Genomic DNA, 19,857 nt, shown 5'->3' with positions numbered 1-19,857 from the left:
ATAATAGTAAATAACTATCTAAAGATTATTGTTTTAATTTATATGAAAGGTTAATTTCATATAATGCTTTTTTATTATTATAATTTATATAAAAAAAGGCTAAACATAACTGAATGGAAGCATAAGAATTAATAAAACTAGTCTCGAAACTAGTCCTGTGAAAATTTTGAAAATATAACGCTGATTTTTGTTGTTTGACTTCTGAATTAGAATTTGTTCGGCTTGTTATTGTGTCTTAATATCCAAATTGTTAAATCCATAGGATATCAAAAAAAGTTTTAAAAATTAAACTGATATTTCAATGGCGTTTTAAGAAATATAGAACTAGCTTAACTTACACAGTCTGAAATCAGCGCGTACACAAGATTTGGCATGCTGTTAAATGGGGGCGTTTGCTAGATTTGGCACTTTTGCACATACATTTTTGCTGCAATTTTTTACCGTCCTCAAAACGGAATAGTACCCAATTAAAATAACTAAAATGAAAATTTTCATGTAAATTCTTAAAAAAATTGATTGAAAAATTGATAAAAATTTCAGATAAAGTTAAATGTAGAATCAAACTATGAAAAGAATCACTATGTTGTTTAAAAATAATCTGATTTTATATTAAAAATATATGCCCTTTCTATATATTAATTAAATACAGCATAATTTGATTGAATGTTAATAAAGTCAAACTGAATATTGTAATATAGTAATTTAAAATTATCATTAACTTTTCTCAATAAAAGAACTTTCAATTAATCAAATTTTTGTTTTCTTGTCCCTTTGGATTTATCAAAATTTGAATATATACCCTCATTTTTTTGGCACATGAAAAATGCACCTTAAATTTTTATCCATCCATTTAATAGGATGAAAAAAAGAGAACTGCACAATTAATAGTCAGCAAAACTGATAATTTTGTGCAACTGACACGAGCATAACTTAACTGTTTTATATAATAAACTACACTATTATCTGCATACATATACGCAAGATAAAAAATATAAAAGCAAACTTCTCATTTTAATTGGCTATAACCTCTTCTATTTTTCATTTAATTTGGAGACTTCCTCTCTAAGTTTAAACTGTGTCATTCAAATTAATCATGCGGTCCTATTTAACGTTAATGCAGATATCTCTTGTCCAATCACTAAATAATTGCAAACCAAAACTTCTTTAACATGAACTGAAACTTTTTGACTCTCTCCCTTCTTCCTCTGAATTGCTGTGACACTTACGCTTTCCTCCTGGCAAGATGCTTTGCTGCTGCGTTCTTTGTTCATTGAATATGTGCTGAGCTAACAAAAAATTAGCGCATAAGGGTGCATAAGACGTCCGTCCGTATGTGAACCAAATATTGAGAATGCAGAATTGCTTTCTTCAAAAATAAAATTACATTAAATCTGGCCATGTCTGCCTTCCCGTACATGGCCAGATTTAAGGTAATTTTATTATTGAGGAAAAGTTTCTTCACTACGCTTCTATTACACCACCACCAAGTTCCAAATCATTCATATCATGACATATACAGGATGAATACAGTTAAAGCTGAAATTTCAAAAACGCTCTAACTTTAAAACTATCAAAACTATTTAAAGCTATTGGTTAGAATGACTTGATATTTTACCAGAACAACCATAAAGCAGTGGAATTTTGTTTGGTGAAGGAAAAAAGAATAGTTCCAAAACGTGCCGATAGATGGCACTGTCAGGAGTAATGGCCTAAATGAATTCATTAAATACATTTTTAAATAAGCTACATATTAAATGTTAAATACAGGAATGTTGTTAGCCAAAAGGAAACAACAGACTCCAAGGGTTTATGACAAATTTATTCATGAAAAGACAAGAATACATGTTTACAGCGAAAACAGTAGTGACAAGGGAAAAAGAGGAGCATCATGAAACAAATGCCCTCCACCTTGTTCAGCTACTAGTTGGAATTACAAAATGACATGTTCTACAACAGTTCAGAAGTTACCTGCACTGATGCTATGTTTGTGATGCGTGGTGCTTGCCTTCATATTGGCCAGATTCCCACTGTAAACAAATTCTTCAGGTATCCTCAAAGCCAGAAATTACACGGGTTTAAGTTGGGGGAACATGGCGGCCACAATGCTGGAAAATGGCAGCTTATGATTTTATCATCTCTGAAATGAACGATCAGCAGCTGCTTCACACAAGTAGCAACCATCTTGCATGAATACTGTGCGATTCACACACTAATGCTGCTGAAATGCCGGAAAGACATTATTATGCAAAAGTGCTTCATATGGCTTGTCAGTAACAACAGATGTAATGGGACTCACAGGTGTGATCTTCTCGAAGAAGAACGGACCTATAACAAAAGCTGCCGTTTTTCCATGCCATACAGTGACCTTAATAGACTGAAGAGGTAACCCATATCCTGCAATTTCACATACTTACAGATCTCTGTAAATGGGCTTCGCCAAACCATAGAGTATTTATTCTATGGCAATCTATTGTCGACTTCCATCCAGGCAAGAAACTGTAGTGCAGACAATTCCCCGTGCATTGCCGACTGCTGCATCACTGTTCATGTAACATAGTGCCCACATCTTCCACTGCCACCACCAAAACTGGTTTTTGCCCTCTACCTCATTTACAAGTCAAATGAACCACTCTCTTTGAATTGACCTATCATTTCCACAGGCCATATTTTATGCCTTTTAATCTCTGGAACTTCCTGATAGCTGTTAATCCACAGTCACCGTTCTGAGAGAAAAGCTTCACGAGAACAGCGCAATGCATCTTTGTTAGAATCATGATGAAGCATTCAAGCAGAGTATTATGTACTGCCATTAGTGTTCTGCATTTTTATCAGCTAAGTCTGTTGTGCCATGTCACATCTTAACAATGTGTATACATCCACCACAGCAATGTGAACCCTGAACAGTACCATCTATCAGCACATTTTGGAACTTCCCCCCTTTTGTTATTTATATATTATTATTATTATTATTATTATTATTATTGAACTAATTTATTTACGAACAAAATTTCATTGTCTCACGATTGTTCTGGTAAAATATCAAGTCATTCTTACTGGCAGTTTTAAAAGGGCTTGAAATCGCAACTTTAATTATAATCACCCTGTATATACCATTTAACAATTCTATAGCTACATATTTTCAATTAGCTACATGCTTATCTGCTTTTTAAATAGGCTACATATTTTATCTAAAACATTTTAAAATTGTCTTAAATCTTTAAAAAAGCTTTTGCAATATACCTATTAAAAATAGTATTCCACTCCTAAGTGAAGCCATGTAATAGAAACCCGTGTTGTCCAAGGGACAATAATGCACAGAATTATTTAAGGATATTACATTTTCCTCGAAGGTAGGACTTCTGTCACTCAATATGCTACGGCACGGTTTGTTTGATGTTGTTGCCACTAGTTAATTTTAGACTTTGCCACTTTTGTGGAACCATCTATAACTGGTATTGGAAACCAATTGCTCCTTGGTCCATCCAGTTAAATATTAATGAAGATGTTTGCCAATAGTAAGTACATGTGAAAGTCACTGTTCCTTTCTGGCTGATGTTGCTTGCCAAGAATTGAACTTGTAAACCATCGTGCCATAGGTAGATCACTGAAATGCTATAGTCAAAAACTGCTGTCTCTGACATGAGCAATTTTAGCAATGTTGTTCTTGAACATAGCACGCACAGTGCCATAATACAAACAATACGACATGTTTTAAGCTTAAAAAGGAAGAATATATTTAAACTAAATACCTATACTTAAGGATGAAAACATGAATTTCCAAAATTTTTAACAATAGTGTACTACAAGGATAATCTTAACCCTAGTTCAGTGGTACATACCTTCAAACCTGGCATAACCTAATGCCTCTCCTCTAAAGCTCTTGACATACTTCACTCCATACACAATGATTGGTCGACGCAATATGTGAGCTAGAGTAAAAATATGCATTTGTTCCAAGGCCGAGCCTGGCTGTGATGCAAGAGATAAAAGCATAGCCCAGTCTTCTTGCCACTGGGTCTCATCTAAAGAAAACTGCAGCAAATTTGCTTGCAGAGTTTCAGCCTCTTTCCAACGAGGATACAATCTAAAAATGAAAAATCAGAGTAAATAATCTTTTATTCTTTATATAATTAGATGCAATACAGCAAAAGTACTTTTCACACAATTTTTATTAAATATTAATGAAAATGTAATTATTTGATGCATTAGCTGAAAATATTTTCTTTTTAAATAATGGTTAAAACTGCTTGAAAAATTTACATATTTGCATACTACTAACTAATCATTAGCAAGTTTGCATTATAATCTCTTTTGCCAAAAAACTAAATGGCAGTTGGAAAAAAAAATATCATTTATCATCTTATATATATGCTTAAAAAAGCAAACATCACGCTTAAAAAGCAAAATTATTTAAAAATGCTGTTTTATAAAACAGACTGCTCAACTATAAAATAAATTTATATAAAATAAAATACTGAACAAAAGGTTAAAAGAGTCATTTTAACCTTTTGTTCAGTATTACCTCTGTATAACATCTACATTTACATAATTACTATTCTAAAACTATATTATATATACAATATTATTTAATAAAACAGAGATACAGGAAAGTGATTCTGAAAAATAAGACACTTCAGATTTGATATCAATAATGAATATAAATGGTAAATATAGAAATATATTATTCTAAAATTTGATAACAAAAACACTGAAAATTAATTTAAAAACTCATTAATGTTTGATGTATATCAAAACTAATTTTTACAGTCAAAGGTTTGATAAAAGAATTTTACTTTTAGCCACACTTTCTTTTCTTCACACCATCCTTAAATATTAATAAGACTCACTAGAAAATATTATTACGAAAAGGCATGTTGTTTTAAGTGATAAGCATTGTACTTTTATAATTCTGATTACAAACGAAAGATATAATGTTAGATGAATTGACAGTAGCTTTCTATTTTTCAAATGTAATATTTTTCACAAAGTTTAACTTTTCAGCTTTTAGAAAAAAAGAAGCCACGCTATACTTTTAACATATTTATTTTGTAAAAAATACACTGCCTCCGCATTTAATTAAATTCAAATATTGGGTATTAAAATAGGATAAACTAACTTTTTTTAAAACATTTTTTTAGATTCTGCAAAATAAGTATTCACTTACACAGCAGCTGCTTCACACAGACTTTCTCCAAGAGCACGTCTCAAAGTATTATCACGGTCAAACACTCCCCATGTTGCTTGAAGGGCAGAGTCTAGAAGACAGTCTCCAGCACTGCGGTTCCAGAGAGCATAAAGCCTAGACCCTAATCTTGCAGTAAGTTCTAAGCACCAATTTATTATAGGTGATTCTTCTTCTAGCTCTAAATAACATCAAGTGATTAAAAAACAGAAGAGTAAAATTTAATAAATTATGTAACATATCAAAATATTTTCTTAGTGCTCCACATAAACCCTCCCAACATGGGGGGGAGAAACAATATCTGAATACTACACAGCTAAAAAACAATCAAAATGTACAATCTCTACAGAAGTATTATTATAGATACTTAAGTAAGGTAATTTGATTATGCTAAACTAACTAAAAGTTAATAGTTTACTGATGATAATTTTTGATGCCAATTCTTTCATCAAATGAATTAAACCTAAGTAAAATTTCAGCAGAATTTTGTCTTTTAGTGGATTCACAGTGTTTGAAAAAATACATATATTTATTTTACATAAAATAATTTTTTAATGATTTACCAAATGAATTAATTCTAAACAATACTATCTGCACTTAGCAGTTTTGGCCAATGATAAGTTCTCACTGTGCTTGGAGAGATATGGAAATCTAGTTTATATAAGTCAAATGTGGATGACTTACATAAATTTAAGATATCTATTTCAACTTCTCAGTATTCAGTTTACCAACAACTTAGCCAAACAATATAATTTTTATAGTATATAAATATTAAGTAGAATATTATTAAAGGGAAAATAAGCACAGAAAAATATACTTCAAAAACTCTGTTTTGTAATTGTATTGTTTCTTTTAATAGCTTAAGGATATTAATTATAACAACTTACTACTACTCAGTTTTATGAAATATATAAATGAATAAAAGTTTCCAAGTGATGATTTTGTTTTGCTTCTTAATATCGAATATTAAAATTCTGAAAACTAATTTTTTAAAACTTATTATGCTGGAGAGATGATGAAACCAATACACACTACTGGATTAAGAAATTTAAAAGTGCTAGATTAAGTTTATTATTAAGCTAAAAAAAAGTGAAATGGACATTCAGAGTGCTTCGACGCAAAATCGCAAAACAAAATAATAGTCCCCAGGAACAAAGCCCCTTTGGACTTAAAAAAAAAAAAAAAAAAAAAAAAAAAAAAAAAAGAGAGATTATAACTTTTGATTTCCGAATGCAACACATTACAACCACCCTTATTAAAGAGTAAGTTTCTCATAATAACTACAAATATTATCATTAAAAATGTTCAACAATTAAATAATGGAATTAGTAAAAAGTGTAGCAGAATAATGAATACTGTAAAAACGTATAATACCTTTCTGAGCATCTCTGTCAAGTAAGTCATCAAATAATTTTTCTTGTACTCTAGGATGAAAATCTTCTATTTCTATGTGGAAAGAAAAATATTTTTATTTAATACGGTACTATTAATTGAAACTTTTAAGGTTCTTAAGCAAGAAAAGCGTCATACAAAATTAAAGGTTAATATTATTTTTCTCACATTTCAAAACATGCACTGTAAAAATTCCTTCAGCTTTGATTAATGATTTTAAAACAAAATGCGTTAAAATAAGCATAGCTGCAACTTTTGAACGAACAGGTTAAAGGCAAGAATTACAAACATCATCTGAAGAGCAAAATCAAATTTTGCTTTGAATTGATCCTTCTCATATGAAGCATGTTTTAAATGGAACTATAATAAATTTATTAAAAAAATGCTTATTAGCATTTAAAAAAGTTTTGTAAATAAAAATGACTGTTTTAACAAAGAAAATAAAAATTGCTTAAAATTGTGATTACATATTAATTAAAATGATTATCATTAAATTATTTATAATATTGAATTGAGATGGTGATTTTAACAATATTTAAACAGAGCTATGATGAAAAGTTATAGAAATACTACTCATGTTGGCAGAAGTTTTCTGTAATTTTGAACAAAAATCACTATTTTAACAAAGGAATATATGGCTCATATAACACTAGCAGGTAATGATGTAGTATGTGATCTACCATTTTTAGTTAGTTATATTTCTTTCTTTGATGGCAGCCGTAAAATGTTGTTTTAAAACAGAAAATTTTTACATAACTGAAAATGATCAATTAATTAAATAAATAGCCCATTAAACTTAAATTTCTGTAGCTTCATAAAGTAAATAAGTCAATTGTTTTCATACTTAAACATGTGATAAAATGATAGTAAAAAGAAATTATTAAAACAATCAATTTTAGTGGCCCCATTTGAAAAATAACTAACTAAAAGTGGTAGATCACATACATCATTTACCTACTACTAACCCCTTCATGATGGGTGTATCATCATATGCATCAGTACTTAATCCTCTTATGTGACGGCATGTTGCTTAGCGCAACTCACCTTGGAGATGGTGTGTTGTTGTCTCGCAAGACGGGGTATTTTAAGTCACTGTCTAACTTTAAAAAACAAAATTCATTAAAAAGATTTTTTTGTCAATTGTTTTGATTTTTTTTGCAATGGTATCTAACAGTAATATAATCATAAATACAGAATAGTTTCTGAAAAAAAATTAATTAAAATCTAAATGCAAAGTAAAATATTTGACTCATCTTGATGAAATGCTGGAAAACACTTTCTTAATTCTATATCTAAACATACATAAAAAATAATAAAATATATGATCAATTATTATAGCATAAATGATTCAGAAGTGAGTGTGTGATAATCTAATTGCTATTATTTCATTAGTAATGAAACAAATTTTCAGGTCGAATGTTTTAATTATTCCCAGCAGAATAATTAAACCTAGAAATCCCCTCATTTTTGGTACATCTACAGGAGTATGCTGATTTTGGATGAAGATGGAATTTTACTCATCTTTTGTTCATATAAATTATTAGTTTCTTCAACTATTATGTTCATTAGATTATCAAAACAAATTGTGAAAAAATTAATTTCATTCACATAATTTTGAAGTTTACTTTTGCAATTCCTGTAAATTCATAAGACTTCAATTACTTAACTAATCGAGTTCATGATGGAGTAGACAATTTTCTGCTGGATTGTGAGGTGAAAGCAAAAAAAACTTCCAATTCAGTCTCTGATAAAATATTAAAATTGTTAATCGTTATTCTCACTTAAGTCTAGAATCTTCAGTGACAAAATAGTCACTCACGGGCTCAAATGAACACTCATTGGCTTTACAATTTGAATATACATTTCTTCCCATAAAAATTTCTTTCCCTTAGTCATTGCACTATTAGTTTTACTCTCTTAACTGGTCCAAAAAACTTCCGTCTCCTATCTAAAGAAGATACAAACTGAACACAAACTGGTGTTCCTAAACCACACAGCTTCACTTCCCAATCTTCTCATAGGACAAAAACCATGGACCTTATAAGAAATAGACTAACCCAAACGGGTTTTCTCCCTTGTCTGAGGCGTTGCCGGCTGTCACCTTGATCACATCCGAAGGAGTAGAGACAACTTGCAGAAATTTAACATTGGTTGCCCATTGCAGCGTGTATAATTGTCAAGAAAAAGCTGGTTGTAGTGCCTCAGTTCACAAATTAGAATTTCTACATATTTTTAATTTTGAAATTGAGATTGGTTTTAAAAAATTTAGCATATTTATCAAGCATAATTAATGTTCCAAATAATTATGAAGCTATTGCATGCTTTCAGGACTGGATATTTTTTTAGCTTTTCCTATGCTGTAAGGAAATTTGTAACTACTTCTTTTAGAAAATAATATTTTAAATTTGAACTAATAGAAAATTTCAAACAAGCAATTTTCTCTTGCAATTTTTATGCTTTTTAAATAAATAAAAAATACTAAAATATTTAAAAACGAATTTTTGAAAGTTGTGTTTAAAATTCTAAATTGTGCTGCTTTTATAAAATTATAGATGAGTATTATAGCACAATTTCTATAAAGGAATTTTATTTCAATTATATTTCATAATACATCATAGTGATAAAAACTTTTGACTCTTTAAAAATTTTTATACATTTAATTATAATATTAAAATTGTATTTAACCGTAATAATTACTTTTGCTTGTATTTTATGGTAATTATTTTTTTATTTATTTTTTATCTCTGCATAAGATTTTTTTTATTTACTGTTAATTTAATTTATTAGCCTAAAGGGGCGGTAGCCTAGAAAGGCTGTTACTTTCGAAGCGGCATTTTGCGCTGTTTTACTATAAATGACTTGTCTCCTTGCAAATTGTTGTTACCAAATATTATCGCCCTGTATTATATGTAAACAAATTAAATAATGAAGAATCTGCATGAATACATGTATGTTTCTCTCACAGTGACACAAACGACAGCAAATTTTGAATAATGTAATCCTCCACCCGAACATGGGCATCTGGATGGCCGAATTTCGAATTTGTTTTAATCTATTTCATATTTTGTAAAACTTTAACGAATTTTTGATTACGAAACTCAACCAGTTCAGAGCGAGCACTGTACGGAAAATAACAGTTTTATCTCCAGTGTGAAAATTCTAAAGATATGCTGTTTTCAAATGTATGTGGTTTACGGGCGGAGAACATGATATTCAGTAAATATAGGTAACACACAAAACTTTAAAAAAAGGGTTCCTTTTGGGCGTAATATAAAATCTGAGTGCTTCTAGATTTTATTTTATCTTTTTTTTTCCCCGCTTCATTACGCTCAGAAAATTTTATGCTCCGAATTTTATGAATTATTAAAATAACTAATCAACTTTAATGTTAATAATTTAATGATCATATAATCAAATAAATATGATCGTTTTGTAATGTTATTATAGTTTGGAAAATCACTGCCTGAAAATGTTCATTAAAATAAAAAAAAATTAAAAAAGTTATCAGATCTTGATTAATTTTACCTTATTTATTTCAAAGCATCGCCTACTATCAATCTTATTTAATTTTACTTTATTTTTATGCAAAATTAAGTTCATAAATTTTGTGCTTAGAGTGTTTACCTTTTTACCAAAGTAACAATGTTTGTACAAGAATTACGCCTGAAAAAAATGCACGAAATGCAGTAAAAAGTGCTTTAATGAGATATATTAGATCCTATTTGAAAAAAACTGAGGCTTTCATAATCTCATCACTATACAACATATCACATTTAATAATTAAAAAGAGTTATGTGATACAAACACCATATGTTTCAGTGTTAAAGTAAACCAAATCGTCCCTAAGCTTTCTTGGGGACATGTTGGTGACGCCCACCCCGCCCACTGGGTTAGTCTATCTCTTATAAGGTCCATGACAAAAACACACACAAAAAAAATCTGAAGCAACTGAAACTGTTTAATGAATGTTTATATCAAGTGAAGCCTCAACTGCTTAGCAGCTGAGTTTTGTTTACTTTCTATCATCTGCTCATACATCTAAACAAATCATCAGAATCAGAAAGCACTTCAGGGACACAAGGTCAACAAAGTGTATATTCAAATAAACCAACTGTAATGGATAGGAAGCCTATCTAGCGATTTAAAAAAAAATTCTAAAAGAACATGTATGTTTGGAAATGCATATATGACACACTAGTTTGGAAAATCATGCAAATGGTGATGCACCAGTGTATCACACAGCAGCTAGTGACATTTGGGGCTGATTCATATATGACAAACCTGTCTCCAGAGGGTTTTCAGTTCAGCAACATGCTGTTGTGAAGGAGTTAAATCAATTATGTTCACAAATTTTATACATACTCCAGGAAAAATACTACAGTTGAAAAAATTAATAAAACATAATCGTTCATGCCAGACTTTCTGAACTACACAACTTTAATACATTGCAGATATTATTATAACCCAAAATATTTTCACATTTGATGGCAAACATACGTTTTATATAACCAATTAATTTTTGATCACAAGAGCTTATTTGCACCTCCTATATAATTTTTAAACATTCTACATCTCTTTCTTATTTTATCAGTTTGATTAATATTACAATGGGTCATTTGCCTTACCAATAACTGGCTCATACTTATGTTACACATAAAGAAAGTCATGAAAAACTCCATATAATCACATCATGTAGCATTAAAAATTAAACCTCAGATCCTACCACGTGTTCAATTCTCTTATCCAATCAGCAACTCATACACCCAAACCTAATTCACTAACTATTAAGTGGAGGTTGCTTCTATACTGAAGTATTTCAAGCATATGTAAAGAGCATGTTTTATTCCATTTATAAATTGAAGATATGTAATTGTCTTTTAACTTCATAAAATAACTTCAAGTATAATATGGATTTAAGTGTGGGCAAAGAATTTTTAAAGGAAATTCACCACATAACGACCGTGAATTAAAATCAAAATTTTAATAAGCATACATACAAAGTTCTACTGATAAATTAAATCAAACAAGATACTTATAATATAAATCAGCACTTATTCATTAGCCAGATGCAAAATGATTTCGAGATGTTTAAGGCAGATCCTTGGAAACACTATTAGTTTCAGTTAGAGAGTATTAATAAATGGTAACAAATACAAACGGGAATTTTAAAAAGGGGTACGAAAATCTTTAAAAATTTCAATGTGAGGAAACTCTGGCATGTCATGTATTAATTAACAATTTTATACCCCCAAATACAGTCAAAAGTCATTAATCTGGATTCGTCGGGACTTCGGCGATTCCGGATTATCGATTTTTCCGGATTATAGATCATCAGTTTAAATCTCGTAAGATGGCATGCAGAAATTATAAAATTAAAAATATGAAACCGTAATTTATGAAATAAAGAACAATTATGATCTAAAGGGTATCAAAATTTGCAAAAAGAAAAAGCTTAATATTTATTTGTTTACTTTATTAAACATTTCTTTCAATGTAAGTTGTTTAAGTTTTGCTTCGTTTCATGTGATAATACTTTCTCTTTAATTCTATTAAACAGACATAATTTCTTGTTCAGTTACAAAGTTCCGCCGTTCAAGTCCTATAATTGCTGTGTCAAGAATACGGACTAATTTGTCAATCGAAATTTTTTTGTTTTCAATAACCTCTGTCACTTTTCTTCGCTATCGAAAGCGAATTATAATGATGAGGAACTTGTTTTAAAACATATCAAAGACGAAGCATATCCAGATGAAATACTACATTTGGTAAGGAATTATAAGCCAAATAAAATAAAAACATCTGCGCTGAAGATAAGGATAGTGCTGACAAATCAACTTCCAATTCATTACGCGCCCGCCCTCGAGCAGCGTGAAATTGATAAACAGATTTCGGATTTCAAAACATACTTTCGCTTTAGATCCTTTACATATTAACAAATATATATCGGAAATTCTATTTGATATAATCGAAAGTTTAAGCTTACTTTTATAAAATTGCTCTTACAGTCTGCAAAAAATAATAAGCCGGATGCAATTCGAAAATTAAGGAACAACGCAATCATCAACATTAACTGAAATAGATAATTATTTAGCTTATACATCCATTATACATAAAATGCGCGCGCGAAAACGTATTCTGCACTTGCGCACACTCATATGCGCAGTCGTAAAAGGTCTTACGCGCACGCGTGAACGCCTCTGCGCATGTGTCAACACGGCGCATGCGCAGAAAGTTTTTAGTTTTGATGTCCGGATTATAGATCATTCCGAATTATGGGTGTCCGAATTAACGACTTTTGACTGTACAATTCCAGTTACAGCAATTTTTGTAAAGTGAAATTTTAAATTGTAATAATAATAAAAAGAGGAAGAGAAAATTATCAGGATTTGCATATCACCTTTTACATGTAGTAGACAGACATTTAATATGTTTCTAGGAAGACATGATTTTATGGGAATCTTTTTAAGAAAAACTAGCTAATATTCACATACATGTGGGAAAATCTCTGAAATTTTCAGACAGCCACCTCACTCAAGTGCTAGAAATAGAAGTGTACAACTTTGACTCATTAAGAACCAAAATAATGATAATGTTTAACCCCCCTGAGCATTACGGGTTTTTTCAGGAAACGACGTAAAAATAATCGTGTTTTCTTACCAGGTCTGTCACAAAAACGGCAAGCATTTTTACTCAAACTACTTCAAAAGCGGGCCCCCCTTACCATGTGGATATAATTAAGCTAATTCTCCCCTCAGTTGAATTTAGCGAGTGAAATTAGTTTTTCTCCCTATGGTATCTTCGTCACGAGACTGTTTGCTAAAATAGTATTTTATCTCCTATTCAGCTACTTTATAATTTGCACACTAACACATATGCTCTATATTACTCTTACCTTAAATCAAGATATGTGCCGAATACAGAAAGTTAATTAATATACATCAGTAAGAGAAACTGCGTAAAATGCTTTAAATTTCCAGTTTCTTTAAGGAATTGCTTCGATAATGGTGAAAAATTAATCTTGCATTTTTTTATCCTTATTTTCGGAGGAAATACTTTTTAATATACAAAGGGAATTTGTGAGAATTTTTTTCTCTCGTGTTCCAATTTTTCGAATACAAATTATTCGCAACTTATTTTAGTATTATGTTTATACTTAATTTTCAAATATTATAAGTTTATTCCAGTTTAAAGTGTTAGGTTTAAACAATTCTTTAGATTGCATCATAAATTTATTAGTAGTTAGTTATTTATGACACCGTTTTGACTTGTGAGAAATAAATAAAGTATTGTAATTGCGAAACATTTCGATTCTCATATTTCAAAGGAAATCTCCATTTTGAATAGTTCCATCATGACGTTTACACCTACGTATGTCGCATAACTTAACATAAAATGTTGAAATTTTATATTTGGGACTTATGACTAGTTTTAGCGCGACGTATGTCCGTACGTATGTATGCATGTATATCGCATAACTCAACAGTAGATTAGATGAAGTGGCTGATGAACGAGATCAGGCAGTTCGGCTTTTATAGAGTAAAATCTCTTTTGGGGTAGAAAACAAGTAAATAGCTTGGTCAAAGGAGCTTCTTGAGAAAATAAATGTATTTTCGAGTTACAATGCAATTTCCTCGTAATTAGCTATATATGAGTTACAATGCAAGTATTTATATACTACGTGCTTTATCGAGATGTTAATAGAAACCAAAAGCAAAAAAACAAAAAAACAAAATTCTTTGTAGCAAAATTGTTAACGATATTATTTCTCCAAGACATTTACGCAGGTGTGTATTCTTTTCATGAATGATTAAAAATAAGTTAACGGTTTTTCAAGCAGATGCTCCAAATTATACAGCTTTGAAGATTAAGTAATGAAAACATAAACTCTTATTTCTGGTTATGTGCTGAAAAAGATATTACCCTTTTCAAAGAAAGCACCTAATAGCGGAATCTCCAAGTTGACTTCAATGTAAATATACCTCCAGGGGGTACTGAACTAAAAGCTTACCACCTTTGTACATTTTCTACTTTATATGGAAGATCATTACTTTTGTGCAAGGACAAAAAAGAATCCGCTATCTATAAATCTGATCTTTCTCAGTTCTTTCATTTTGTTAACTATGACGAGAAATGGAGCTGCCGTAAATTCTAAATTTATTGCTTCTTCCAAAGACTCTGATTTCAAGTTGTGTATTTGCCGTCTGTTAGTAATTTAAGCTACCCTGGCTTTATATTCAGAAACATCCTTTCATCAGTAATTACAGTACATATAAACACAATATCATTATTTAAATTCAGACTTTAAAAACTTCATCTATGTTAAACTATGGAAAGCACAATATATATATATATAATTAAGCAGTTTATTTCGTAAACACACATACAAAACACTGTGTATACATGTGAGCATGTGTGCGCGTGTATGTTATATTTCCCTATTATATATCAGTATTTTATTGAAAGTAGCTGTAGACGACATTTAATAAAAAAAACTGAAAAGTATAGTAAATCTCAAAATGATAGTGCAATTATGAAACTGAATATTACATGAAATCGAAAATTTATGTGAAGCAACTATGGAATGAAAATAAATTCTACTTAGGTTTCACAGCATACAAAATAACACTTTAATCTAACCACTTGAGTAAAACGAATGCCAAGAAAATATCCTGAAAATGTATATCGGGGAAAAAAAATCTCCAGAAAATGCCTCACGGAAAATATGCACCTGGTTAAAAATATCGCTAGAATAATAAACAATGTAAATATTTTTATCAGGTACATATACACATGCACCTTGAAAAATATTTGTAATTTTTATACCTTGTAGAGATATATAGAGGATTCTTTAATATTAAATATATTTTTCATTTATTTATTACAAAATATTCTTTCTTACTAAAAATATGCTTAATGATTACATCGTTTATATATCCTAATTAATTATGAATATTTTTTAGTTTCTTGTTATTTGTGTTTCGTTTCTGAAAATTATTAAAATTCAAGCAATCGGAATTTTACACAAAAATAAATTCTTTCCTTAGTAATAAGTATAACTTTTGCATTAGAAATTATTCACGATAAATGCAATCTTTCTTTTTCGCCAACAGAATGTTTTGGCTTATTTGACTACATCAAAGCATACTAGAGCTGTCTGCCTAAGAGGAGGGTCTCTTCGTGGAGGACTTTTTAAAGGTTAGGTTATTTATTGACGGCAAGGCCTTGAGGGCTATCTGCCTAAGGGGAAGGATGGCTTCGTGGAGGACTTTCTAAGGGAAACTGGCTCGTATACACGTTACACATGAACACGAAAACAAAACCACAAAACCACGAAAACACCCATGCAGCCAGCCTGTTCGTGGGATTCGAACCTCGGACCGAACTACCAGTGTTCAGCGACTTTACCGCTCGGCCGCTGGTGGTCCCCAGGACTTTTTAAAGAAACTGCTCGTATATATGTTATGTATGTGGAAAACTATGAAAATGCCCCTGCAGCCAGCTCGTTCTTCTAGAATCGAACTTAAGTCAGTATTCTGCGACTATTCAGCGATTTTACCGCTCAGCTGACAGTGACAGAATGTCTGCTACCTATACATTAATCTACTACAGAGGTAGATTTGTTTCCGAGTAAGAGATGCGAAACAGAAAAGAGATGCGAATCATATCCATCTCACTGAGATGAATATTATTTTCAATGTGCCATTTGGTAGTGCTCTATTTAAATGGTCAACGTGTAAGTTAAGTGGGTGGCCAAATCAAGGAAATGTTTTAATGATATATCTAGCATCTAGATATGATTTGAAATTTTTTTGAATTGGAAAGGCAACGATCAGTTTGCAAACAAACTTAAAAATAATTGAACATAGTATTCATTTTCAAATACTATTCTATCTAATTTTCGAAGTTAAAATGCTCAACACAACAATTCATATAATGCTGTCGTGCTAGTACATTTATAAAGACTTTGTGGTTTACCTTCCGTCCTGTGGTGGTGCAAGTAGTAGAGAACATAAGGAATGACCTTTTTTTTTTTTTTTCCGCTTGTAAGGTAAATTGACAGCACGTCTAGATGAATAAGTTTGAAGATTCATGATTGTGATCCAAGCCTCATTTGGTTAAGATACACCTCAGAATACTGGCAGTTCGACCTGCTTTGGGTTTGATCACAAACGAACTGACCGGCTGCATGGTTGGTTCTTGTGGTTTTCCCCCTGTATAATATGCTAGTTTCCCTCAGAATGTCCTCCACGAAGGCATCCTTCCTCATAGGCAGGTAGCCCTCGCAGCTTTGCGTTATTTAAATAACTGAATCGATCATGATTTTGATCCTTCCAAGGACGTTTTGAGTTTACCTGTTTCATGGCTTTACATATTACTATTATTAATGAATTCCTCTCAGGATGTTATCCAAAAATATATTAACAACTCAGATTTTTCGAGAATTTTTTTTTCTATCCGAATACCCAGTAAAACACCTTTGTTATGCACGAAAACTCTTATTCAACAGTTTCGACTGAGAGATGGTAATTGAAAGAAATATGATTATTTTCTAAAGCTTAAATGTGAGCTTTAGTATGGAAGAAGATACTAGGATGCTGAAACAATGAAATTTTTATTAATTACATAAGAATAAACTGGCGGTTCTAGCTTCATTAATCGTTCACATTATGCTATTTGTAATTATTCAACTTAGAATGGATCACTTAGTTTTAAAAAACAAGTGATTTATGCATTTACAATTACCAGACAAGGCATTTTTAAAGCATAAAGATAATTAAATGTATTTTAAAAATTGAGTTTGTAATCAAGCTTCGCTATCAAGGAATAAGATATAGCTTGCAGTTAAGTTATATTCTTTCTTAAAAAAATATTTCTTTTGTTCACCTATTAAAAATAACAATCAGCAGCGTGTGTTTTTGAAAATATCCCTAAATGCAACATAAATACAAGGCAGATTTCTTTAGGGAATCCTTCACGAAGACATTTTACCACTTAGGTGGAAAACGTCTTGCTAAATTAAACTCTAAATTTACAAAGGCGATTTTATAAGAAAACAGAAGGAGGACTCTACATTGGACTAATAATTAGCAAGTTGCTCATCAGTGAAACATAATGGCAATCTTGGATAAAATGAAAATCAGAACCATATTACTGCAAATTCTTCAATAAAGCATCTAACATATTGCAAATTAAAAATTTAAAAAAGCTTTCTTTATTTTGGGAGTTTATTTGTGAAACTCTCTGAGAAATAACATCATTTTATCCTGTAATATTGGAAAATGTTTTCAGCTGTCACTATCTATCACAAATTAAATACTTTGAAAGTGGATTCATTTTAAGCTGTTTAAAATATTATTTGTGTTCGTGCTTAGGGTAAAGAAATGTTTGTAAGCTGTGTTCATTCATAAGTATATGTATTTCGCCAGGATTTTGATTTTGCACTTCCCAGTTTTTATCAAATAACATAAAATTAGCATTTCATGCAAAAAAAAAAAAAAAAAAAAAAAAAAACTTTAATTTAAACAAAAAAGGGATTAGAATTTGTGTTACTTTGCAAAAAGTACTTAGTAAAAAGATGGATTTCGAATTTGAAATGTTTTCGCTATTTGGTTAGTAAATTAATTAATATAATGTAGTATACTACTTAGTTAACTATGTTTTTATTAGGAATCATTTAAGGACATATTATAACGGTGGAAATTACTTTTGTTCTTTTGAAGTTTCTCTATACATTATAAAATTAACCAATTGATCAAAATTTGCATTATACAATAAAATAAGTTCTATAACACAACAACGATAAATAGCCTTCTTATATAACAATTAAAATTACTAACTAAAAACAACGAACGTGGAGACATTTCTATTATGTAGTAAAGTAAGTTTTAAAATATTTTGAAAGAACTGGTCAAATTATGTGAAAGAAAGTGAATCCAATTTTCATTTTAAAAAATTTTCTTATAATGTGTCAGCTTATTTTACGCCATTTTATCTAGTAATTTTAAGCCATTTTATCTAGTAACTTGATATTGTTTCAGATTAAAAATAATGAATGCAATATCATCCATATTTCGAAATGGGTTTATTTAGTTATGCTGTTATAACTACTAATAACTGTTGATGAAACATTTCCACAGCAACATAATTTTGATCTGTTATGCAAGTTTATTTATGCGTTTATTTTTTAAACAAATACTGAATCGTCGAATGTAAAAAAAAGCATTTATAAAATCTTTAAATGCCTGTCTTTGAATTTGAGTTCGAACACAGCATATTTAAAACAAGAGACTATTACAAGACTTTGCTAGGATCCTGCTAGCCACGCAAGACGCTTTGTTAGAAGGAAACAACTGATTAAAAGCATGTGTTCAAATTATCACATCTGTCATTTATCTGTTGAAGAAAAGGTAGGACTTTTGTATGAGTATGTTTCAAAGCTTGTTTTTCCCTTCCGTAAGTACGCCAATCCTCAGGGGTGTAATTACTCTTTTACAACAAATCTGAACTGCTGCAGTTCTTCCGAAACGTGAAGAGAATATACTTACGATGACATTACTGAATGATCTCAAAGCCATCTGCTATTCTGAACTATTTTGTACTTTCTTTAAAAATACAGAAGGTTATAAGTACAGGTTTTTTGCACATCTAGTTATTGTTTTCTACTTACTGTCATGTAACATAAATGCAAAAGCATTTAATATTTATTTAGTCTTTCGCATAATATGTCAAAACAAATTTCTCTTAAGTCATCTGTTTATGGCTGAAGTTGCTATGTGTATTTCTTTAATTTATGCTATGGAAGTTAAAAATACAGCGATCAATAAAAAATATAAAATTTCTGCACATGTGAAAATAAAGTTATGGTAACACCATCTCCAAAACAAGAGACAAAATTTTAAAAAAATCATGTTTGAGCTATAATGTCTTGCAAAATCTTTTCTAACATAACGTGACAATTTTCGATAGAGAGACAAGCTTTTTTTTACTGCTTAGACCTAGAGTACTTTTTTTTTTTACTTCTTACTAAACAATCATAGATCCTTTCCCAGATTTTACTAATCAGGTCTTGCTGGCCTAAGATATAATACTTTGATAAAGAAATTCTAAAAAGTTTAACTTTTTTTATTTCAGTAATTCTGAATACTTATAAAAATTCAGACTACTACAAATTTTATTAAAACTCATCCTATGATTCAAAAAGGTGCTTCAGACCGCTGACGAAGTTTTTAAATTAAAAAGAAACTGTATTTGATATGGTAATGAAGTTAAAATATCATTGCACC

General features: G+C 30.3%; 1 protein-coding gene across 2 annotated transcripts in view; it reads right to left on the bottom strand.

The window, feature by feature from the left end:
- The window catches only part of trbd (ubiquitin thioesterase trabid), a 72,849-nt gene that overhangs the window by 25,768 nt on the left and 27,224 nt on the right, over window positions 1-19,857 (bottom strand). For both annotated transcript variants that reach the window (XM_085813798.1, XM_085813799.1), the window contains exons 7-9: window positions 6,557-6,628; window positions 5,165-5,363; window positions 3,840-4,084 (exon numbers count right to left, since the gene is read on the bottom strand). In XM_085813798.1, the coding sequence (XP_085669924.1) occupies window positions 3,840-4,084; window positions 5,165-5,363; window positions 6,557-6,628 (516 nt within the window). The remainder of the gene's footprint in view (window positions 1-3,839; window positions 4,085-5,164; window positions 5,364-6,556; window positions 6,629-19,857) is intronic.

Source organism: Stegodyphus dumicola, chromosome 3, assembly GCF_044657685.1.
Source record: "Stegodyphus dumicola isolate Sdum_Otavi_A_Nest chromosome 3, ASM4465768v1".
Classification (NCBI taxonomy): domain Eukaryota; kingdom Metazoa; phylum Arthropoda; class Arachnida; order Araneae; family Eresidae; genus Stegodyphus; species Stegodyphus dumicola.
The sequence above is the reverse complement of the archived record's forward strand: the minus strand, read 5'-3'. Positions and strand labels throughout refer to the sequence as shown.